Here is a 25,799-nt window from a genome sequence, read left to right on the forward strand (position 1 = left end):
CAGATATGAATATGAATGAGGGACCAGTTTTGTCTCAGGTTAATTAACATGAGTCATGAGGGGAAACTACTGTGGAAAATGTGGCGTGAAACAAAATGAATTTGAGAAGAGTTTTTAAAAGAAAACTTGGCTGACTGGTGTCATAGAGTCAGTTGTTGCATTCTGTGATTCTGGCTCAAAGTACCCAAAGTCAGTGATAAACATTTAGTCAGGCAACAGAGAGATTAACTTGTATATGTGTCTTCTTTAGAGTGTTTGAAGGTCTTTGACTGAGGTACTCAGTTTACTGTCTAAGCTTTGCAGCAAGGTGCTATGTTGATGAGCCCAACTTACTTTCTTTCAATGAGGAACTCTTGCTCAAATAGTTCTGCAGGCTTTCTGAAGGTCTCTCAAAGTTTTTCTTTTCACATTGTTTTTCACACATTTTCAGTCCATGCCTTGTATTTGATCATTTTCAGTAGTTGCTTTTTTTTTTCTTTGCCTGCTTGTTTGTTAAGTCATATAACAGTGGCCTATGAATGAATCAATCATTAAAAGTGCACCTAACTCATGGGATGAACCAGTGTTGTGTCTGCAAACGACTTAACAAAGAACCAAGTATCTTTAGACACTTTGTTACCAGCAGCTTTTGAGAAAAATACATAATTAGTTCCAATTTCTTAATTTGTACATATAAAAGATACCAAAAATAAAAGTTTAAAAAGCATAAAAGAGTATTTTTATAGCAACAAGATAATTCCAAAAGAGTAAGTAAAAAGAAACCAAGCGTGTCAGCATGCTTGGTTTCCTTGAAAATTTGAGTAAAGTGTAGGACAAGAAAAAAGGGGAAGGCCTGAAAAGCTATCCACGGCAGATGAAAGTCTCAGTCATTTCTTTAAGAAACAGGAAAACAGCGAGTAAGGACCTGAGAGTCTGAAGCCTCATCAGAAACTGTCTCAGTTGGAGGTTGGCTGGAAGCAAAGGGATAAAGTGAGTGATGAAACCAAATTTGAAATTTTTGCTGGTAACTGTCATGATTTCCGCTGCATTTCAGACAGTGGTGTTTGGATCATATCAACACTGATGGAATGATGAAAGCAGAATAGTACGATTTTGAACCACCATGCAATACCTGGATAGAAAAACACAATTCCCCACATTCCTAGATAAAATGAATGGTGGCACAAGACCTTTGCCCAGTACTGTATATCATATCCTATATGATATAGTTACAGTTAAGCCTTTTGTGACAAATGTGATGTTGAATGTGCTGTAAACATTTATGTTAAATGATATATTTTTACAGCAATGCCTCTGCACCCCACTACACTTGTGGAAAAGGTGCATGCTTGTACAAATTCCCAGCCAGTGAAAGTGTGAGCTAAAAGTCAGTAACTCAACACCTCTTGGATTCATTTTCTTCCAAATTTAATTTGGTAGGGGAAGAGATGAAGCTAAGTAAGTGGCCCGTATCATTTTCATCACAAATCACACAAAAAAATATTTATCTGATTTTGTAGTGTTTGTTTGAGGTTTCTGGAAGAGGCCTGAATACTCTGCTTTCTGTCACAGTGGAAAAGATTGGAGTATTCACCCCATCGGGATTCGCCTCTTGAAGCTACGATCACATGAACTGTTGCTGAAGTCGAGGTTCTTACCGAGCTGTTGTTAATTACACCGTGATTGAGTTGGAGATGTGGCGCTACTTTACATCAGGACAGATTCACCAAGTCAGTTTGAAGCCTGGGTTTTTAGGAGGTGTTTTGCTTTCTCCATCATTTCCACTAAGTTTGCAGTAACTTTGATCTTCCTCCACAGATGATGAACTGTAACCAACTATTGTTAATCTAAACTCAAATATAATCACGACACAAGCTTTTCTTATCTTTACTTTTCCATCTGTTCATGTTCTGGCTGACTCAGATCTGCAGAATGCTCTCATATCCTCTGTGGGAGCGCGCACACAAACACACACACACACACCGGCCATTGCTTCTCCAAGCATTAAAGCCCACCTCACAACTAACCGGTGCTCCCCATCCATCTGTGCTCTCTTTTCATTCAGTGAGCAGGATTGCTCTGTCTCGGCTGAGATCCCTCCACCATGATCTTTAAGAAATCATTACGTTAACATAGTCACATTTTCCATCTCAGTTTGGATCATCATATTTACTGCAGGACACCCGAACATGTTCCTTTGGCTGCTCTAATATTCGTTATTACTGACGGTGTAACTTATTATGCTGGTGTGTCTGAGCATCACTGAAGCAGCCTTAAAGAAAGAAGCCTGGGAGAGATCTGCTGATCTTTATCGAGGCCAAGAGGAGCACATGTGGGTTTACTAGACCTTCACTTAATCTTTGATTGCTGGTTTACTTTCTTTCTGAAGGCTTATTGGCTTGGCTGTGGTTTGTGTTTATGCCAGCTGTCCATTCTGGGTCTGAGAGACAGCGCCACCCTGTGGAATACAACTGTAAGTAGAACCAAAGCAGTAGAAACTCAGTGCCATCTACTGTTCTTTGGTGTTCATTTATGGGGAGAAATGCCCGCAGTAATACTTAAATTAGTAAACAGGTGGATTGCTTAAAAAGTAGTTACAATGAAAGGGCTCCACCCCGTTGACTAGACGATCTCTAAGGTGTTACACGTTTCGTGGCAATATGCTCGCTCATTTGTATAAAGAAGAAAACGAGGCAGCAGAGTCAAAGGAGTGCAGCTGTTATTTTTTGAGTGAAGGGTCTGGCAACTTAGGTGTGGAGAGAGATGCATGAGAGAGGCCTGGACCAGCTGCTGAGCTCTGGCAGCAGATGCACAAAACTGTTGTAGTCCAAGCAGGGGGTGAATAATTCTGCATAATTTAGTGGGTTTTGGTGAGATTTTGTAGTTATACTAAAGTTAAGTAAAGTTATGTGTCGAATTGAGCTTTTCACTCCCAGGCTGCTGGCTTATGGTTCTTAGGGTATTTAAAAGTAATGGGAGGCAGAGGCCTCAGCTTTTTTTAAAACCAACTCCCAGTTTGGATTCAGGAGACAGACACCCTCTCTGCTTTTAAGATTAGGCTTAAAACGTTTATTTTTGACAAAGTTTGTAGTTAGGGCTGGATCAGGTGACCCTAAACCCACCCTCAGTTATGCTTCAATAGCCCTTGGCTCCTGGGGGATTCCCATGATGCCCTGTGTTTACACACCGCTCTGCATGTAGTCATTATTTATTACTAATTTCTGGTGGCTTTGTCTCGCCTCCCCTCCCTCAACCCCAACCAGTCCCCAAACCACTAACACTCAATATATGAAAATATGAAAGGTGATTTTTGTTTTATTAAGTAAAATGTGGCCATTAAAATGTGTTCAGAATTTGCAAATTGATAATCTCATAAATGATAACGCGTTACTCTCCCCTACACCGCATCCATCAGCCTTTATAGATAACATTAAGTATTAGTGTCGGTAATATTGGCTCTGTATGTACTTGGTATTTGCACAATCACACAGCACTACTCTTCACCTTAGAACGTCGAGCAGCTTGAAGTGACTTATTGTGATTCGACACATAAAAAAAAGTGTACTTTTAATGGAATGAAGCAAAACAAAGTCTTTATTTATTTATTTATTTATTTGACAGTACAGTCAGTTCTGTAGAATAGAACTCATCAGTTTTCCTCTCTTTACCCAAAAATAAACAACTCAAATGCCTCTTCGTTTTTTTCAAGTTAGCATGACTATCTGTGTTGCATACATTTACAATGCAATAATAGTTCCCTTTCATGAGGTTAACACAAACGGAACTTAAATCAACATACTGTACACAAATGTATGGCCCTACAGCGGATTACTGTTTGTCATAAATTACATTCAGATGAATTGACACACACACACACACACACACACACAAAAGCAAAGCATACACGCACAAACACACATACACCATCTCCTTGTTTCTTCAGTCTTATCATTTGTTTTTTTAAATACTGAAAATGGTCTGATTTTGACAAACACCTTGCTCTGCCATGAAGCATTGAGCAGCATCAGTGTACTGTCAGGTTTTTACCCACTGTTAGAAATGGAAATGTTTTTAAGATTTTAATATAAGTGCCAAAAAAACTGATTAATATAATGAATGAAAGGATTCCAAATGCTTTTATGAGATTTCAAAATAAATAAAATCCTCAAAATTCCTTCATTTAAACAGCTGTCATGACAGATGTGCTTACTTTTTACAATCCACATACTTCAATGATTGCTAAGTATCCGTTTCCCCCCCCTCCACCAAAAAAAACCTTTGCTTGTTTAGTCATTTAATCATCAAGAACCACAGCAGGTCAGCATCCATTCATCCCACTAAACACTCACTGGTCCAGGTGCAATGCCCAAACTCGAACTCTAATGGAAACAATGTGCACAACAAAATGTCAGAGTGGCAATGAACAAAAGAAAGTCTGTTTGACAAATCGGATGGGTGAAAATATGACAGTTGATGTGCTTAAAAATCCCCCGCTTCATAAGCGAGCATCAAAGTGTGAGTTCAAACGGCAGCAACTGGACCCGCTTCAGTGACACCAAACCATCAGCAGGAAACTGTTGCAGACGAAACAACAAGCTGTTAAAACCAGCGTGAATATTTCAAGTCGCTCCATTTTTTAAAAATTTTTTTTTTTTTTTTTTTACAGTTACATTCAGAAATCAAGTCTTGTTTAATATTGCTTTAATCCTTTTTTACTCCCGCGCATGCTTGACAGAATAAATAACAAAGGTGTCAGCATGTATGCAAATTATTCTGCTACAAGGGGCACATGCAATATGAGCAAAAAAAAAAAAAAAAAAAAAAAAGAAATGAAGGAAACTAACTTCAAGCCTGCACGACAATGGTCCCTCCCAGTATTCACCAGCATATAACTTTGGTTTACGGTGAAAGCTCAGCGGTTAGCATGTTGCAGAGGTTTTTGCAATGTGGCAGCTTCCATCTGGATTTTGCAGGACTTAAAATGTTATCGACCACTTCATGCATCGAAATCTCAATCAAATCACCCAACATTCATTGTCGTCCTCCAGCTGACTAGACAAATACAAAAACAGAGGTGAGCCAAAATTGTGGGGGGGGGGGGAGTACTCGTGTTCTCTGCAGGTCTGTAGTCACAGTGCTTTAGCAGATGTCTGTATCTAGACCTGGTCTGTATCCCCCTTCACATGTGCATCAAACGCCCCCCAATTTTTTTAAATGACAAAAACAGAGCCACAAACACCTTAAATTGGCATAGGTACATTTATGTACCCTCTCTACTGCATACCGTACAATAATAATAATAATATTAATAATAATAATAATAATAATAATAATAATAATAATAATAAAGGCAACATAAAATATGAAGTAATCAACTAAAACAAACGCAGATCCATATTCTACAGACATACAGTATGTTTGTTTTTAGGCACATAAGAAAATTCAGTCACAGCAAGAGGACATAAAGCCCCAATCTGGATTCTCTCTGAAAGTATAAATTACAAAGAGGGGAGGGGTTGCTGGCAGAAAATAATCTCGATCTCTAGAGCCATGGCCACTGCTACGTAGCATAGCTTTCAGCTAACTCCACTGCATTGCAACACACACATAATGCAGGAGTAGCATTCATAAAATGCAGTCTGGACTACATCTGTCACAATTAGAGATAAGCACGATCTGAAAGGTTTTAATAAAGACATTAATAGGACCACTGTTTGTATGTTAGTTTAGTCAGATTGCCTTTGTCTCTAACCGCGACTTAAATATCGAGCAGATTACATTTAATGAGTCGTCACTGCAGAAATCACAGTCATTCAAAACTTTTTTCTTCCAGTTCCTAAACTGAAGCTCTTCTAGTTTCGCTTTGGCTGACGGTCTTTGGCAACACTGGACTGGACACGACAAACACTCCTTGGCTGCACATCGAGTTAAAAGTTAGAAAGCAAAGCCAAAAACTGGAGGAGTATCTTGTTTGTAGTATCAGCAGGTTTACATAGGACATACACATTACATCTGGTGTATGGCCATGTGTAATCTTAAAAGTAAAGATTACATCTGGTGGTGTGAATGCACCGACTGTGTAGTCCAACAGTACAGTGTAGAACCCCAGTTTCTGCATAAATCAAGAAGAATTTGTTACATTTTTCTGCAAAAACAGGTAACGTGGGCGACACGTGCACCAGATTGGGCCTTTAATATTATACTATATGACACAGTATACTGTATGTCCAATATACTGGGCAGTTACAACAGACAAGAAGGCAACATCATTAGTCTGGCCTGACAGAATATGAGTATAACACAGTGTAACAGTTCTTAGCCAGTATTTCCATCCCAGCTCACTTATCATGACTGTTTAGAAAGATGAATAATTGTAGTTGGACTGTGTCACTCATCTGTTTTTTAACCTTTTTCGTCCGGGAGAGATGACTGCGGTGTAGTTGCTTATGCTGTTTTGTTTTGTAAATGAGTGTGTGTGGTTGTGCACGTGTGGTCGTGTCATAAGTACTGTACTGCTCTGTAAAATACGCGAGACTGTGTGTTGTAATATGATGTAATACGCTTAATGCTTCCATTATGTCCCGGTTTCTTCATCGTTGTGTTGGTCGTGTGTGGTCGAATCCCCCACCTCGCCTTTTGGCCTGGTGTGTCTCTGTATTATCATCTGTGATGTGACCATTTCCAGTGCATTTAGAGTCTGTGGTACGTGCACGCCTTTTGTGACCAGTGTCTTCTTTTTTGTTTGCACTTTGCCCGTTTCCTGTGTGTGCGCTGTGAGTTGTTGTGTATGTGAGGTTTGCATCGTATGCGGTATGAGTATCTCTGTGCTGGGGGGGCCTCCTGGGTCTTTCATCACCATGCTGGCCCCCACCATGGCGGGATAGCTTCGATTCCTCCTCAGTCCTGGAAGCCCCCCACCCAGTGCGCTGTTCCCCAGTCCAGCAGAACCAAAGGGGCCTAACAGAGTACTTCCAGATGAAGCTGAAGCAGAATGTGGGGAAAGGGTGCGAAAACTCTTCAGTTTGTCCACAAGCCGCAGATTGATCATCTCTGTTTGGTTGTCATCGTCCACCTGGCCCTCCTTCTCCCTTTCTGCCTCCCCCAGCACTTCCCTCAAAATTGTACGAGCCGGCTTAGAAGCGAGGAAGGTATCGTAGAACGGCGGGTCGTCATCGGAAGGGCTGAACTGAAACATGGGGCCTGTAGCGATCGAGGAAGCCGATTTGGAGTGAGGTGAGCTGGGTGGGCTGGATGGCTGAAGGAGGAGGAGGGTGTCTGGACGTTTTCCCAGGTGCTTGACTCCACCCTGCTCCGGTCTCTCTGTGCACCTCTGTGCTTGAACCCCTCCCAACACTGCCGAAGCATCCAGCCCTCGGTCCCAGCTGCGTGGGTTGTACACTGAGGCAGAAATTCCATTCTCCAGCAGGAGGCGCACCAGGCCTAGAGAGGTGCTGGTGGTTTTAGTGGAGTCCCTAAGGTTGGTGGAGGACTCGGCGAGGGAGAGGGAGAGGGAAAGGCGGCGAGGTGTGCAGCAGGGTGTGTAGGAAGGCGTGGGTGGGGCTGAGAAGGGTACAGGGGAGGCAGTAAGGGAAGGCGTGCCCGGGCAGGTACTGCTCTGACACGCAGCCATGGCTGGGCTGGAGAGGAATGGAAGGACAACAAAAGAAAAATGATGAGTAAGCATAACCAAAATTATACAGACACCACCAGCCTTTAATATGACTATTAAATCTTATCCTGTTCTGGAAGACTGAGCCGTGCACACAAGTTTAAGCTCAAGTCTGCACATTGATTTGTACTCTTAAAACTCAGAAACATCAAGTCTGATTGACACATTGTTCACACATTAAACAATTTAATCACACAGAAAGTTAGTTAATCAAGCCCCGTATACATGGTGAAGAAACATTAAGCACAGCAGTCCAATTTGTAGCCCTTAACCGCTCTGCAGGGAGTACACAGTCACGTGACATTTATCTAATAGGAAAAGTGCCAGAAAAACTGAGACTGTAAACTAACTGACTCCAAGATGAAAGCTGACCTTAAGCATTAAAAGTGAGTGATCTCCTTTCAGCCAATTCTCAGAACACTTTGTTCAATCAAAAAAAAAAAAAAAAATGGACCTCTTTGCTTAGTTTATTTCCACCGAGTATAACACAGTTAGATTTAATCAGATTGGATCAGTGATTGGATTCCTGGATGTCAGGTTTGTTAGTTACAAAGCGGCTTCCTAACAGGGAAACTTATGAGGCAAATAAGAAGCACACTGTCCAGTGACTAACTAGAGGACACAGCTTTTAAAAATGACATGTTTGTGTTTGCAGAGCTTTTTCACAGTTTAGTGCTTGTGAAATTTGCCTCACGCAGCTGCCCACAAGTCGCTGCCCACTAAGTTTGACCAGACAAAAGAGAGACGGTGCAAATTCCCCAAAGTTATTCTGCTTCACACACCAGCAAATCTTTAGAAATGCACTACCATGCATTTCCTCACCCATGCGCACACTAGTAGGTGCACTCAATGGGTCTGCTCTACTTCGGCCATAACAACCATGTGATACAACTCCAGTTCTTCTTCCTCGTCACATGACCTGTTAAGCCAATCAAGACATTGAGCGTTATGCGCCAGGTCTACGGCAACACAGAAGCCCTGTCTGGAATGAAAATCAGAGAAAACCTGGCTCGTTCAATTACCTACTACTTCAGGTCTGCCATTTAGTACAAAACAATATGTCTGACTGCCAGCTGTTGTTTATCATTACACAAATCAGGCTAAAGACAAAGGTTTATCAATGAAGTATTTAAGTGTTGATGTGTTTATTTATTCTTTACCTGGGGGATGCAGTGGTCAGCTGATCAGAGGGGTGGAGAATCCTGCAGGTGGTGAAGGTATATGTGGAGCTAGTGTGGGACATACACTTCCCTGGGAAAAGAACTGGAGGAGAAAGGAAGGGAAGGAAAAAAAGAAGAGAGGGGAAGATTTTTAGTGTTGACACAAAATAGACCAAACACAACGAGGCAAAAAAAATGTTAACAACAACGTGGAGAAAATAGACCGTGGGCATAGTACAGGACCCGAGCGAAAGCCCCAGCTAACATTAGCCCCCCCCAGTATACTTGTTTCTGTTAGAGAAACTCTAAGTCTATCCCAGCTAATAGCCTTGGTTGTGAAAATGTAGTTGCTAAGGGTGAGCCTCGACAACAAGAAGCAGCAGCTGAATCAGTCACAAACTCATCTGATGTGACTGAATATTCAGTTTGTATACCTAAAGCATAAAGATGCGTTTATTCCACTTTGATCTTTTATAAATTATGAAACACTTAGATGAGGTAGAAGAGTTAAGTTATGAGGCAGATTTTTCATTGCAGTGGTATTAAAGTTACAACCAAGGCCACACGGGGCTGATTCACTGCAACACTTTAACTTTTTAGTGTTAATAAAGAGATCCATGCCTCTCAAGTTGTGCTCTGCTTTTACATTCATATTAATTACAGTTATAGCACTACAATGTTTACACCCTTTCTAGGGTTAAGTTCACTTGAATTTCTTGCGTTAATTTGTTTTATTATTCTCGGTGTTTCCCTGTACTGGGAACACTTACAAAGGTTTATTCTAGTCTGCGCCTCTTCTCCATTTTAAATGGTACCATGTTGACTTAATAAAAATAAAGCTTTGGGTTTTAAATTCTCTCTCTCATTTTTGGCTCGTAGCCGTAAAGTTAAAGCCACCCACTCCCACAAGATTTGTACTCTGGGACAAGAGAATATCAATGGCACGGCAGTCCTCCACACCAAAGCTGCTCAGTAGGCTCCAATATTAGCTAGCCGCAAGCGCTACAAGTTCATGTGACTCGAACAGCTGCCCCAACAGCACTTGACCTGCCAAATTTCTTTCTGTATCTGCGTGCTTGTGTGCTACAAAACAGTATAGCTTAGCATGAAATATTAAACCCTCCTGCTCCTAAATAGTGTCTAAAATGTTTTATAGAATATACCTAAAGATACTAAAGACTTTGCAAAAGATGAAAAACTTTGAGTGTAAAAAAGTGGCAGCAAAAGAAAGTGTGAACTGAGAAGAAAGGCTGCAGATGGAAAATGACGGAAATGAAAGAACAAAAATAAAAACATGTACTCTGTCTCGTTGCCGTTCGCTGGCTGCATACACGGGGACAGCTCCTGGGGTGGGTGCGTGTGCAGGTGTGTACACATGAGCGTGATCATGCAGGATGGGATGTCACGTGTCCAATGAATCCTTTCTCCTGCCCCTAAACCCGCCACCCCTCCTGTTCACCCTCGTCCCCTTTATCCCCATGCTCCAGGGCAAACATGAAGGTGTTATGGTTTGATGCAGTGCTGTAACCCCAGCTAAGAGGCTCCCTCACCAGGCATGCGGTCCACAGTGTTTGGCTGTAAGGTTTGGCGCTCTTTGGGGTCCACATGCCCGTTGATCTCGGGAGAAAAAGGCAGCGGAGAGGAAGGGGACGTGTTGGAGAGAGGAAAGGGCATGCTTGCAACATGTCCATCATTTCCCTGAACTGCTTCTGCCGCCGCGCAGATCGTTCCATTCAGTGCGTCTGACTGGCTGATTTCTTCAATGTTGCCATTTTTGTTGCGGCAGACTGCGGGAGTAGAGGTAGAGCGAGGCAGATCCGTGGGAGCAGGGCTCTCCCCTAGCACGGCTCTAAATGAGTCACATGATAGTTCATCCTCCTCTGGTTGGTCCAGCTGCCAGCTGTCCTCCTGTTCCTGTTCCTGTTCGTGCGCCAAAGTGCGGAAGCCCTTCGTGACCACACCGGGCCGATGATCCAGCAGAGCACCCATGTGAGGCTGAGCCAGCTGCTGCCATGCGTGGAGCGTAGCAGAGCCTAGGAAAAAACACATCTTCAAGTTACACGAAAATCAACAGCAGCTTCAGCTATTTTTAACAAGTTCGTGACCTCCTTTAAACACGCATACAGAAAAAGTACCACAAAATCTGTGATTATCGATTACAGATATGTTCTTATCAAGTTTTCAATGATCACAGGTTAAACAAACTACATCTGTTTAAACTCTAAAAGCACCTGATTATTGCAGGTGAACACGAAGACGTCACTTATGTTCAGTAGGTGTTGTTTATGTGTTGAAATGTGCTTGAAAACTAGAAAATTATTGTCAGTACGTTATATATACACATATATAAACTAGGCTAAGCTCCAAAGTAGAGACGAGAACGCATACATATGCAACAAATGCACATTCTTAGATTATAACACTGTCACAGCGTTTCTTTATGCAGCACACAGAGACTCTCGCACACAGCACTGAGGGTGGATGTCACGACAAAGGAGGAATGTCTATAGGCCAAAGTGTCTTCGCACACCGGACTGCTTGAATTTCAAGTCTAGAAAAATGGTTTTCTACTAGAGATGCATTTTGAGAGATGCCAGTGCAAAAGAACAAACGCAGAAGAAATGAGAGAAAAGGAAAGTGGAAAATGATGAAGACTTTATTCAAGAAATCATCAAAGAAAGCAAACAAGGAGAATAGAACAAGAGTAAAGTGCAAAGACCAAAGTGAACTGAAAGGCCAACAAATGACGAGTGGAAGAGGTGGACAGTACATACAGCATCATGACACTGATGAAAGGCTCAGAAATTTATGAAGACAGATGAACATTTAAGAAATAATCACCTGAGATTGTTTCTACATTACTTCTTATTTCTGCACCGCTGTTAGACTTGAAATGAAACATTTCCATCTCTTTTTGTTTTTTACATTTTCATAAGTTCACGTGCTTGGAGAACACATTTTTGTCCTATGACGCAAATGGTTGCAACTTCAAGTTTGGACACTAGGTGGTGCCATCGTACAAGATGTAAGGAAGCTTTCAGTTCCACTGCACAATACTGAGAGTGGATGGATGATTGAAGAGGTCACAACAAGTACATGTTAACAAAAACAGGTTTCTGAGATTATAAATATAGTGATAACTGCTCTGTATCTACAATCCAACACTAAGAATTCAATAAATAATAAATAAAGCTCCTCTATTAGAACAAGGCATCAGAAACATGTTCAGCATGTGTTCAAAAATACAGAAAGTGCATTTCAAATACCATACAGGAAATCACTCACTGCAAATGTGTCAGTGAGCATGTGTTGTTATGTGCTAGGTAGGCTTTTTAACACATTATGGCTGTGCACAACTTTATAGTTTGAGACACGCTCCAATATCCAAGTACAACACTTGAATAAAATATTAGGAAAAGAAATCATTAAATCGACTTTGTATAAGTTACTGTGTGCACAACGTTCATTGAACTATTCTCATTCTTAAACTGCAGCCTTCGAACCAGTGCACTGCTCCACACACAGCAGGCTAACCTATATTTCAAAGCTGCAGCGCAACTGCGTATGTCTAAAATAAAAGGAGTGCTGCAGATTTAAACTACCATCCTGTTGCACCAACCTCTCCAGCAGACCTGTGGCTACAGCCAGCGGAGGCTGTGAGCTTGAGAAACTGCTCAGCTCCATCAAACTGGAGCTCCTTCGCAGCTTGTTAGGATCTGGTGAGGCGCTCAGAAAGATCTTGGACTGATTGCATTTGTGAAAAATCAGGTATTGATTCTCACTCTGAGTTGCTTGACTTTGGGTTTCACAGCCCTGGCTGCATGCTCTGGGAGGAGTGAGGCTGGAATTTTGCACCTGGTTCTGATTTTCATTGTGTTTTTCCTTCAAAATCTCATTTTCATTGCGAAAGGCTTTTTCACTGCTGAAATTCTGATTTAGTTTTTCATCATGTGGAAGATTCGAGGACTTGTGACTCTGAGAGGAATAATCACCTTCTAGCGGCTTTACAATCTGCAGCTTCTCCGGCAGGTAGGACCTGGGTGTGAATGAGTACCCCGACCAGATGCTTCCAACTGAGGTATGTGAGGAAAGCGAGAACAAGCTTTCCGTTGGGGTTCCTGGTCCTCCTTTTTCCTCCTCTTTGGCCAGGTAAGCCAGCTTTCGCTCCCTCTCCTCCTCGAAGAATCGTTTTTCTGAGAGGTAGTTGTCCCGGCGGAGCGACAGGCGACGCAATGCTGCCTCCAAGTCCCTGCTGCCCGGAGTCCCAGGGGTACCAGGGGGGCGCTTGTTGGAGTCCTCTGACCTGAAGAGGGAGACAGACAGCGGTACAGTTTTTTGCAAAGTTAATCTCTATTTTGAGATAATAAAATGATCGTTTAATTTAATTCACTATCAAAAGGGGAAAAATAAGAAGAAACCTTAAATAATTGTGTTATTTCACTCTTAAGTGTATAAAAAATCCTCACAAGTCATTTGGAAAAATAATCCAAACGTTTGAATCAGAGAAGAAACTAAGTTTTTCAACTTACTGTCATATATGACAAATAAACACGGGAAATTATTTGTGAAACTGGAACTACAAGGTGTTTGCCAAACTTTGAAATGAGAACCTTAATCAAATTTCAAAACAGCTGCAAATGAGCACTCTGTTAATTACCTAACTGGGATGCTTCTAAATTAAATACATTTCATCAGGTCATTATGCTTCATCATTCAAATCTACGGTCCGTAGCGGGAGCGATGTCCATACCCGTCATCAGGCGTCTCCAGGATACTCCTAGTCCTGTTGTCTAGGATGATCCCACTTCCTGTTTCACTACCATAAATGGAGTTGGAGCGTGGCGTGCCCACCCTGCTGGAACGCCCTGAGGTGAAGCATGAAGTCTGATTGGAGCCTGGGATGTTGAGAGGAGAGGGGGCTAGAGAAGAACGCTGCTGACGCATCAGATTGAGGTTTTTCACCGTTTGGAAAACTCGCTTCGGATGCAGTCTGCAGACACACAAACATGGAGTTGATGGATGACTTTTAGATTATTACAAATGATTAACATCTGAATCAGATCATACTGTGGAGGAAAAAAAAAAAAAAAAAAAGGATATGTACCTCTGCTCTTCTACGTCTGGATCATCCATTTGGAGTTCCTTCCTCATGGTGCCCTCTATTTCTGCTGCCAGTGAGTCCTGGAGAAGAAACAAATTGCTACTTGGGAACTGAAGATGTTGTGATGCAGACAGACAGTCTCTCTTCTAACTACGTACATTTCTTTTGCATTGTAAAAACCCTTAAAAATTTAACTCCATCACTCACCATCGGGAACAGGCCCAGGGAATGGAAACGCCTCGCCGTGCTGAGCGGGAGAGTTTTATTTCTCAGGTTCTTCAGTTCCTCCTGAGCTTCATGCAGCATCTCCATACACTCTGCATACTTGTCTTGCAACTCCTGCAACTAAAAGTGAAGAAAGGAGGAAGAGCTTTACAGAGAAGAAAATGAAACGCACTGAAGCAGAGTGTTTCACCTCCAGCCTGGAGGTCATTTGTCTCCTGTTTATCTCTCAGTTACATTTAAACAGTGACAGGACTGATTTTCATACAATTTGCTTCTCGGAGAGACTGAGCTTTGCATGCTGTTTTATTATGATATAAAATATGTTTTTAAAAAGGACAATATACTGTGGGTGCTAAATTTGGTGATATAATAATATGTGAAGACAGGAGAAGCCATCAGCAGCATCTCTACTGGACCAATAACATGTGTTGATGGAAGCATGTGGAAGATGATTACTTTATAATTAGCATCCTAATAATAAAGTAATCATTTTTAAAATCATAAAATCTAACAAAAAATACAAATCTGATGGCAGGAATATATATAACTGTCACACTACAAATTTGCCTCATCTGGCAGAAGCTGGCAATGCAGAAAACACAGTGCTGTTGCCATGGTGACCAGGCCCTGGACTGCCCTACCTCAGCAGTGAGTTGTCGCTGGGCGTCTTTGGCTGCACCCAAGTGCTGAGTCAGCTCCTCATTTTCCAAAGCATACTGACAACACGGCAGACAAAACAGGACAACAGGTGTGAAACCGACTGCATTCAAAGTATTTTTAGCGTTTAATGTAATCTGAGACAGAGATCGGGACTTTCGTACAAGCTTGGCCTTCTTCTGGAGGTCGACTATCTGGGAGAGGAGGTGTGTGATCTCCTCCTGCTGTCTGGAGGCGTCCTCAGTCTTCCTAGCCAGCTCTTCAGCCAGAGAGGAAATCTGCAGGTTGGCATCGCCTGGGAATGAGAACAGGTGTTCAGCAAAATACAGCTTATGGCCACACTGCTTCTAAAGAGTGACTGTGATTGTGTGTGTGTGTGGGGGGGGGAACAAATAAACAAAAAAAGCCACTCACGTATTTCTTTGACACAGTCATTGACAAGTTGCTGCTCTTTTTCCTCATAGGAGATCGTTTCTGTCTCCAAATGACTCGCCTGGAGGGAAAATGAAAATAACTTCACATCACAGCAAAGATAAGATCAAGCTTATAATTCATATAAGACTTTCTTATATGAATGTTTTTTATAGGGAATCTATAAGATGGTAGTGAGACCTGCTATGATGTATGGTTTGGAGACACTGACAAAAAGACTGGGGGCCAGTTAGAAGATTTTCAATGGAAGTGACCAGAATGGACCAAGTCAGAAATGAGTACGTGGCAGGGGTGTGGTTTTTGGCTCAGCGGGCTTGAGGGGCAGTGTCAGGGAGGCTGAGGTCCAAGTGAAGGGAATTAGGCTGATGAACTCTCTTTTCCCTTTTAGTGATGTCGGGGACCGGCAGTGTGAGCGTGGAGCCAGCTGGAAAACTGGCCATGGCTGAACTAGCAGTGCCGATCTAAACACATTGGGTGTGTGACATATAAATAAAAGTGACTAAACAGTTACCGAACGCCGTGTGGGTCTGAGTCATTCACTGAGTACTTCAGACTGACAGCTCAGCTCAAGTTGAATATTTTGGAGACAAAGTTAAAGAGGCAAGGCTGGACATGAGCAGAGGAGGGACAGTGGATATACTGGACAAAGGATGCTGAAGACGGAGCCGTCAGGCAGGAGGAAAAGAGGAAGATGACAGTGGAAATTCATGGATATAGTGAAGGAGGACATACTGAGTAGTCAAAAGAAGAAGAAAAGTAGTTTTCTAGTGCATGCGCGTTAGACTATCATGCAAAAAAAACCAAACCTCAGATCGCAATGATTTATTCTCTTCCTCCAAATCCTTGAGTTTCTTCTGCAACGACTCCAGGGGGAAAAAGTTTGGTGATGACACACTTGGTTCACTGGGACGGACGCTGTGAACACACAGGAAAGAGTTGTGCTTGTTAGTTTAAGTCATTCAACAGACTTTATATATTTTCATTAAAAAACCTGTTAAAACCCAAAGAACCTTAAGTTAAAATGTGATATTATTAGAATTAATTTTTTGTTTTTGTTTTTTTGGAACAGTGAGGAAATATACTGAGCAGCAAGGAAAGGAGGTAATAAAAGGAGACTTACGGTGTAGAGGTAATCGACTCGCCGTCGCTTTCTTCGGCTGCATTGGTGTAGAACTGTAACAGCTCATCTTTCATGGACAGGTCATGGCGCAGCTGAGACACCTATAAGGAGACGACTGACGTCAGAAGAAGATGGGGGGGGGGGGGGGGGGGGCATGCAGGACATTCAGCTCATCACAGACACACATTATTACACAGTTCCCACCACCAAATACTGAAGCACTGATGAGCACACATTCGTTGTTTACCTCCTCTCGTATGTGCTCCACTTGCTCCTCCAGCAGTTCATTCCTCTCACTGAGGGCTTTGTTTTTCTTCAGCAGTGACTGTCCGATGCGAGCCGCTAACTCCAAGTCACGCTCTTTCTGCAGAGACAAAGCTGCGTTTAGCAAAATGAATTTCAATAGTTTAAACATTTGCAAAGACCCGTGTTAGTAATTTCCCCCTGTTTCAGGTCTACGTAAACTAAACCCCTCAACCATTAGCCTAGTTTAATATATAGATGCTTGTTTCAGCTGCTCCTTTATTAGAAAAATGGGTTTCAAGGATCTGTATATTTGATTTAACACAGTTTTTACACCAGACAACCCTTCTTAGCGTGTATCAGAATTACTAAAACCAGCTTTAAATGTTGGGTAAATTCAAATACATCAGTGAAGAAAAGGACAAAACAAAAGAGAGTGGCAAAAGCAACACAATATCCACAAATCACTAAATATGAACCTCAAAAGGAAACCTTTGTACATCAGCCACACTGGAAAACTCCCGTCAGTCAACATGAGGCAATAATTAAAAGCTTATTGTTAACTAGCCACTCCTGTTTCTATCACTACATCAACAGGACTATTTATTGTACTATTAAAAGCTACTAGCAAAGCAAATACTGCAATAGTTTCATGTGCTACAAGAAATAAAAATAACTGACATGATCAGAAATATACAGATCTGACATTAATTGCGTTCGCAGTAATGGAAGTCATGTGTTTGGTGATGGTGCTGTTTGTCTAAGCCATGCTTTCACAATGCTGTCCGGTTGCTCAGGTTCATACTTTAACAGTGACGTCACCCTGTTTTCCTCCCTGCTTTACATTCTGTTGGTCAGCGCAGTCAGCTGAGGAGGATGAAGTTACATTTGAATATCAGCCGATGGAAACAGCTTTTATGACGTTGCTTTCTTTGTCGCAACCCTGTTAAATCCGCCCGCGTTTTGACTATGACATAACACCATGTGACCGAATGGCCTTGCAGACCCTCTGACAGTGTCGTGGGTTCCTGGTTATTCTACTTTATTGAATTTTACCTCTTCCAGCAGTCGAGTGACAGCGTCAATGTCGCTGTAGGTCTTCGTCATCTGGCCCACTCTGTCAGCACACAACACTGCAGACACAGAAACAGTGAAAGCAACTGAGTGCTGAACATTTCCAGAAGCTTTAACAGTTCTTTTTTTTTGACTATAATATAAATCATGTTATTAAATCATAATCTAGGCTGATTTCATGTATGCTTTCATATCATTCAAGCCAGAAAAAAGCACTATGGGCAGCTTTTTGGGCAATTTATTGCCTCTTTAAAGATTTTCCATTTTTGTCATACATGCAGATACCGCCAAAGAAAATTAAATATAACATTTAATATAATAGGAAGAGGATGGATGCTTTAAGGAGTTAGTTTCTATTTTTATACCTGACAAACATGACCTGTATAAAAGTAAATACTTATAAACATGTCCATGACATGTTGGTCAGTCACAGGAGCTCGTTCAGTGAGAGACTGAGATTACCGAAAAGCACCACTGAACGACACAGGAAATCATTCCTGCCTGTGGCCATCTCCCTGTACAACGCATCCACTTAACACACTGTTTGCTGCTACAACTACACATGTTTCTTTTCCAAATATTTATTTATAAGTGACTTATGTATGTATGTATGTATATGTATACATTGTACTATTCTTAGTTAGCGTATTGTCTGTCTTGTCTTAATGTTGGTTTAAAATGGAGCACTGTAACAAAAAATAAATTTCCCCCAGGGATCAATAAAGTATTCTGATTCTGATTCTGATTCAGTTTTGGGATTTACTTACCTGGATGATTGAGCATGCATTAAGACATTTGTACAATAATGTGTTGGAAGAAAAGGCCTCATATACGGCTCATAGTTATAACGGGTGTGGGCTGTGGGTGTGGAGTGCATTAGCTTTATTTATCTACATGCATATGCCCGGTTTTACAGCCCTGTGCAGCACACAGCGCAGACTGGACTTGACAGCACTAAAGTCATGAAAGCATAAATACGCCAACAATGACCCTCTGCATAGCTCAGGGTTTTTGTTCCTAGCAAATGACTCAGAAAAGATAAGTTATTGAATAGTGACACAGAGGTCAAAGTGAAGGGCCACGCCTCAGCCATGCTGCTTATTATTAACTCCCTCAGTCCTCAAACAGAGGAGTTTACATCTGTATGACTTCATAGTTTAATTTGGAAACGATTCATAGACAGATAACCTGCATAAAACAACAAAACCAGCTTGTCTGTTCCTTGATACCAACTTGTTTCATTCAAATTGATTTAAAAAAAAAAATTATAGCAACCTTTTTAGAAAGTATCTTCACTTGTGAGAGCAGATTTTTATTTTATTTTTTTAAGTTTCTACTGCATGAAAAGTGAGACTTTCATAAATGAACATTGCTATAAATTCCTGTGGAAATGCACATTAACAGCAGAAACTCGGGGGCAGGGAAGAATGCTTTCACACCAAGTTTCAGCCTGAAAGGACTGCAGTTCACCCCCATACCCCTGCTCAGGCCCAGGGGAGCCTTTAAAATGTAAATGTTGTAAGCTATACAAATGCAAATCATAGTAGTATGGAGCCATCAAGCTCCACTAGTTACACACATTTCTAAAAAGGTACCAACTCCATTTTAAGATCATCTCTTTTTGATCAGGCTTATTTTAGTTGTAATCCCATAAATTGTCACTGATAGATTTGCAATATGTCGGTAAGCTCACCAAGATAAATTATGTTATTTGTAACCAATAATAAATTGTTAATAAGTAATTTCATCAACATGCTAAACTGTGTGACGTTCTGGCAGAATGCAAAAGAGAGCCGGCCAATGTAAACAACAGATTTTCATGTCCTTGTGTGGTGCAGTCCCCATATGACTGCTGGAAACAAGGAAAAGGATGCTTGATGGAAATAGAAGTTAATAATGGATTAAATCCTTAACTAAGTAAGCTAACAAAGGTAGGAAACGTTGAAGCACTACCAAGGCATTTTATTTGATTAAATAAGGGCACCTTGGCTTGTTTGCCCTTTACTTTTTGCCAAAAGTTTCACGGGCAATTTCAAATCAGGTCTTCACCTAAACCCTGCATCTTATTTCTATTTATTTTTTATTTATTTATTTTTACTGTTTTTGTCGTTTGTGCCTTTTGTGTCATTTTTTACAGAGACAATGATAAGCGGATAGGTTCAGTACATATAATGTTAGGACTATTACCAAACCCACATTTGTCTGCTAGCACTACAAGTTTATTATAAGTTAATTAAACACGGGATCTCTAAAGTTAGGAAGTGTTGTTCTCTCACGATCCGGATTGCTTGGGTCACGTTTCAGCATAAAAGAAGTTGTTGAGTTACAGATATGGACTGAAACCTCAACTGGCCTTTTTGTGTGAAAACGAGCCGGTTGAGAAGGTTCAGGAATGTTATGCTTCCTTCTGGATGCCTCATTTTGGAGGTTTTCCAGGCATGCACATGTGGAATCATGCACCTGCTGCATCTCATCTCTATTGAGAGGAGTCTTGGGATCTCTCTGGAGGAACTGGAAAGTGTAGGGAGAAGAACGTCGAATATCCTGCTTTGCCTGCTGTGAGCTGACTTGCATAAGTGGAGGATGGATGGATGTCACTAGTGCACTGACATGCCAATATTCAAGCTACCTTGATAGTAATACTAAAAATAAATGGAAAAAAAGAAAACACAGTCCCACTTCAAAGAGGTTGATCACAAAAGGCTAACTATCTGTCAGACACAAGTGTGTCTCACACACACACACACACACACAAAGAGAAACATCCACGCTCAGTCTTTTCTCATGTTTGCGTTGCTGAACCACAAACTTACTGGAATAATTTGGTATGAGGAAACCTGTGTACGTGCACTCACGCACAGACACAGAGACACAACACCCACAAGACATTTATTTACTTGATATCTAAGATAAGATAAGATAAGATAGAACTTTATTAATCCCTCGGGTGGGTTCCTCTGGGAAATTCGACTTCCAAAAAGCACAGCAACGACCGAAGTTACAGTTACAGAATTGTTTTTTTTTTTTTTTATTTATATATATATATATATATATATATATATATATACATATACAGAGACAAATATAAATAAAATATACAAAGGGGATAAATAGAATAAATAGGAATAAAAAATAAAAAATACAAGTGAATTGCACATTTCAAGTATTGAGTCTATTGCACTGTTGACTATTTACAAAAAGTATTGCACAAGGTATTGTACAGTGAGGTGAAGAGGCACTACAGCTTAGTTGTTCCCCCCTCCTTTGTCCTCCTGTTTCCCCTCCCTCTCCCCTCCAGAGAGGAGTTAAACAGTCTGATGGCGTGTGGGACAAAGGAGTTTTTAAGTCTGTTAGTTCTTGTCTTGGGGAGAAGCAACCTGTCACTGAACAGACTCTTCTGATTGTTTATGGCCGTGTGCAGAGGATGCCCAGCATTGTTCATAATGTCCATCAGTTTCTTTAATGTCCTTTTCTCTGCCACTGTCACCAGAGTGTCCAGCTTCATGCCGACCACAGAGCTAGCCTTCCTGACCTGACCTGATCTGGCCTAATAGAGGACTCTGCTGCGGATAGTGAGCGTGCAGCCTGTTTACCTCCCATCTATCAAACTCTCCATGCTGACTTGGTTCCATGGTAACACTCCACCCAGGTCAAACGGCTAAGCTGAAAAAAGTGAGGATGGTTTGACTAACAAAAGCTGATCTGACTACAGAAAGTCTGTCTATTACTGACTGACTTTAATAAGCCAGTCGGGTGAGAAACAGGCATTAAAGACAAACAGCACAGGTTAGAGAAGGTGACTGTAACCTGGATTATCAAAGAGGAAGCGTAACCTAATTCTGAGAGGTGAGCAGGATGTTTTCTTGATATATTATCCAAAGTCTGGGTAACTTAAGACACGCACACGCCATCTCTTTCTATTTATTTTGCTCCAAGACGATGACAAAGGAAAGGGGGCATCAGACAAGTGGTCCTATTCAGCAGCTGTGAAAACTATGTGGGTTTTGGAGATATGTAGGACTAAAGACAGTCACCTTAAACACAGATATCTGATTTGGTGACTCTGTATTTAGAGCCATAATGTAATCAAACCTCCACGTGAGCACACCCTCGTGGCCTTCGGTTTTGTGTGTGCAGCAGAAGTAGTGGGTGCGCTTGAAGTCTGGAGTTACAGACATTATAATAACCTTAATTGTAGCACACAGGTTCATAGAAAAGAAAAGAAAAGAAAACAGAAAGGAAGCCCTGTTATTGACATTAATACCCCAAGCACAGCCTGTGTAGACCATTAAATACCACGTCTTTAGCTGGAGCAGCACGTATTTATCTTAACAGCCACTGCAAAACATATCTATGTAACAGCAGCCGACGTAAACGCGCTGACCAAACACTTCACACATTATCGAACATTAATGCGAAGAGACTTTTTTTTTTCTTGCTTAACAAATTGGCATTAGAGTGTACGTATCTCGTTTTAAGGATCCCTGAAACAAACCCTAGAAGGATTAAACACAGAACGAGCGCGTTTGCAGTTCAAACTGCAGCCTGCTGGCTCTTCATATCAAAAACAATAGTCACAGCTGAGATGAAAAGCCAAGCCCATATTTGAACTTGTCAGCCCAGCAGCCAGGTGAACCGTGCTGTGTTGAAGCCAAACACACAAATAATCAACATCAGGGAGAGTACCCGCTGGATGAAACCACAGCCACAGGAGATATGATTGCCTACAGATGCCTACAGGAAGGTTAAATGGCGTCTGTTATTTTTATATAGTTCCAAATCGTATAAACAGGTGTCTTACTGCACTGAGTGATAAGGATTAACAAAAGTAACATCAAGAGATTTAGTCACATCTCACTGCTACCTTCACACAGAACTTGCTGCTCTTCATCCATTTCTTCATCCCCTTCGGACCTTCCATCACTGGGAAAACTGGTATATTCTTCCTCCTTCTCCTTTTCTTCTTCTTCCTGCTCTGTGCTGTCATGTTTTGGCAAACAAAAATATTCTTTATCCTCGTTCTGCAAATCCAGATTGTCCTCATCGCCATACAAGAAGAGTGCCATCCTCTCCCCTGATGCTTCAGCTAACCAGATACAACGCCATGGTTTCTACCTGTGTGTGTTTTAATCTCCTAGTCTGTGTGTGTGTATGTGTGAAAGTATGCAAACAATGCCTGACTGACTCTGAGTTTCTCCCTAAATGTCATGTGCCTCTCTGTGCACTCCATGTCTGGTAAAGCCTGTGTGCGTGGACCTGCTTGTAATTGAATTTCTAAGCGTGTGTGTCATTTCTATGGCAGCTCAGTGAGACAACCAAACTCCTCCCCTTTTTCTCTGTGGCCAGTCAGTGAATGGCCTTCTCCACTCTGCCACAAACATCGGGTAAACTGGCACACTCCCTCAGGTCAACAATGTAACAAACAATTTAACAAAAAATAGGTTAAAACAGATTTAATCAAGCAGATGAGGGCATTGAAAATGCATAATATTTATGCCTTTAAGTCTCATCTGTGTTATCCATCCAGTGGTTTACTAATGTGCGGTCGCTGTGGTTCAGACCAACAACAACAGAGACAACCAAAAGAGAATTCTCCTTGAACAATTCCCAACAAACACCAGTCACTTTACAATCCCCCCCCCCCCCCCCACCCCACCCTTAAAATAACTTGGTACAGTCCTGCTCAGCTCTATGGTGACAATAGGGCAGGGCATAAAATAACACACAACCTGTTTCCAGGGCTGGGCCAGACACACAAACACACACCTTCACAGGTGAATGTTTTTGCATACTATAGTTAACGTGCAGACAGTGTTATCAAGAGAGTCAAGAGATAAGCAAGGGCACTTTGAGCTGAGCTGCTTAGAGATTTTCCATGAAGTCAATCAGAAGAAATACTGAAGAATAAACTCGTTTCATGAGACAGTGCATGAGACCTACTTGTACAGCCATACAAATTGACCCTACAAAACACAAGGCACTGTGAACTCTAATCTTGCATGAACTGCATTTACAAGGTGAGCTATAATAAAGCTACTTTGGGTTGTTCCCCTTTTCCCCAGGGGTCGCTACTGCGGGTAGCTTCTCATGTTTGATTTGGCAGATTTTATACACCAGATGCCCTTCCTGATGCAACCCCAAAGGCATCTGTGTCTCCTTCTGGCTTGTTAGCCCAGTGTGTGATGCAAAAGCAAAAATATTTCTTTTCATTGAATGGGGACATACAGGAAGTGGATGACTAAGACACAACGACAAAAGAGTTTGCAAAGAGTGGACAGGCAGAGTTTCAGTTTGGCATCAAATCTCATGCCTCAAGTTCCTGAGCAACAAGACAACCGCTGACATGAAACAAGCCGTTCAAAAACAAAACAAAAAAATTCCAGCAAAGCTTCACAACATTTCAAGAGTTTAATAAAGACCAATAAATAGTTTGATGGCTTAAATTAAACCACAAATTAACCAGTAAATTTGTGACATCAGCTTAATGGTAAATTTATAACCTTTATCGCAACATTTAAATAGTTGCGGTGGAAGAGGTGAGGTAAAAACATAAACATTTGAAAGAAGATATTACCATAAGACACCATAATATTCATTGCATGTTAACAAAAAAGATTAAATATATATATATGATCTATGTCAGTGCCACATGTCTGAGCTGAGCTGTTGAGAGGGGCCAGTCTTCAAAAATGACACATGAAAGAAGCTCCGTCTTCTGCTCATTCGTCCGCGATCAACTGTTATAATTATAGTAATTGGTCTAGAACACTGATGACAGCTCAATACTGTCCCACATGCCTGAGTAACTCCGCTCAATGTTCCTATGGATGCTTCACAGCAGGCAACAAAAGAGCTCTGGACAAACACCACTCAGTGTCTCCAGGCAGCGTTTACCTCCCCCATTGTTTTATGGTCGTGTTGACTCTTAATGCTCCAATAGTTCTCACACTTTAGCTCTCATGGAAACATAATATATTGTTTTGCAATAAGCTCTGAGTCTTTTATTCAAAAACCAAAAAACTTTTTGTTTCGGAAAATGTTGACTTTTGTTGTTAATCCACTTAAATGGTGCATCAAATGTACATTTTATATCAAATTAAGTTAAGAAAAACCCTCCCGAGAAATTGATAATCTTCAATAAGCAAACGTAAGACTTTCACACAAACTGAAATATGTAAGCTGAAAACTTTCAGCTTACATATTTCAGCTAGGGACCGTAGACAAGGTACATGGACGTAGCTACTGTGATATGAGAATGGGCGGGCTTGACCATTTCGTACCACGGATAATCCTCCTGTTTGAAACACCAACATTTACAAAATAGACTTAATTTTTTATTCAATATGACCAAAAATGACTGACTGAGCTCATGAACTCAGCAGGAAAGTTCATGAAGTCAAAACTGAGCACTGTTTTCACATAGACTTCTGTAGGACAAGACGTCTTTTTGCAACCACAGTAGGGCTGCCACGATTTGTCGACTAGTCACGATTACGTCGACGACTGATTTAATAGTCGACGCGTCGTTTGAAGCTTTGTAAGATCCCAAAAGACGCAGGAATAAGTAGCAGGATTTAAGAGTGTAATAACGGACTGAAACAGAAGATGGCAGCACTGCATGTACAAGGATGCCAGCTGCCGTTAAACCCCGAAGAAGAAGAAGAAGAAGAAGCAGCTGTGTCCCAGAATTCATAGCGCGGCCCAGCTTAGTTTCCAACAATGGTGGCAGCTAGTTAGTTTTAATATTACTCTTATTATTCTTTCTGGGTCACAAAATAAACGTTTAACATATTTTCAGCCGAGAATGTAGCTGGTAAACCTCAAATATCGGCTCAGTTTATCAGGACACCACATATTTTCAAAAGCGCTCCGACGTTTTCGGAGACGTCTGTTACCCACTAGCTCGATAGCGAGCCGGGGGCTAGGCTCACTAGCGCGGTGAGAACACCGGACTCCCGGCAAATTGTTTTCAAACCCACCGCCGTCTTTCACTACTCAGGTTAAATACCGGTATATATGAGTCACTTAGATAAATTAAAAATGTTGTTGTTTGGCTTTTTTTTTTTTTTTTTTTTTAGTATTTTATTTGTTCCTGAGTAAATCGGTTTGTCTGAGATTAAAGTTATAGTTTTTACACAG

At 41.3% G+C, this 25,799-nt stretch overlaps 1 protein-coding gene across 4 annotated transcripts in view; it reads right to left on the reverse strand.

Moving 5' to 3' along the window:
• Window positions 1-3,575: 3,575 nt before the first annotated feature.
• trak1a (trafficking protein, kinesin binding 1a) overlaps window positions 3,576-25,799 on the reverse strand; it is a 38,169-nt gene continuing 15,945 nt past the window's right edge. For 3 of the 4 annotated variants that reach the window (XM_086310703.1, XM_086310701.1, XM_086310702.1), the window contains 14 exons: window positions 17,643-17,719; window positions 16,591-16,707; window positions 16,344-16,444; window positions 16,030-16,138; window positions 15,206-15,284; window positions 14,956-15,086; window positions 14,776-14,850; window positions 14,117-14,254; window positions 13,913-13,989; window positions 13,559-13,798; window positions 12,801-13,111; window positions 10,359-10,841; window positions 8,809-8,911; window positions 3,576-7,616 (listed from right to left, as the gene is read on the reverse strand). In XM_086310703.1, the coding sequence (XP_086166829.1) occupies window positions 6,554-7,616; window positions 8,809-8,911; window positions 10,359-10,841; window positions 12,801-13,111; window positions 13,559-13,798; window positions 13,913-13,989; window positions 14,117-14,254; window positions 14,776-14,850; window positions 14,956-15,086; window positions 15,206-15,284; window positions 16,030-16,138; window positions 16,344-16,444; window positions 16,591-16,707; window positions 17,643-17,693 (3,078 nt within the window). In that variant the 5' untranslated portion in view covers window positions 17,694-17,719 and the 3' untranslated portion in view covers window positions 3,576-6,553. Of the gene's footprint in view, window positions 7,617-8,808; window positions 8,912-10,358; window positions 10,842-12,800; window positions 13,112-13,558; window positions 13,799-13,912; window positions 13,990-14,116; window positions 14,255-14,775; window positions 14,851-14,955; window positions 15,087-15,205; window positions 15,285-16,029; window positions 16,139-16,343; window positions 16,445-16,590; window positions 16,708-17,642; window positions 17,720-22,524; window positions 23,237-25,799 lie in introns of those variants that run through there. The other variant, XM_086310700.1, reaches the window with a different exon arrangement.

The sequence above is a fragment of the Aulonocara sp. 'chitande type north' Nkhata Bay genome, linkage group LG11 (genome assembly GCF_057382095.1).
Source record: "Aulonocara sp. 'chitande type north' Nkhata Bay isolate Kocher_YH1m ecotype deep benthic linkage group LG11, A_spYH_male_GT1.1, whole genome shotgun sequence".
Lineage (NCBI taxonomy): Eukaryota > Metazoa > Chordata > Actinopteri > Cichliformes > Cichlidae > Aulonocara > Aulonocara sp. 'chitande type north' Nkhata Bay.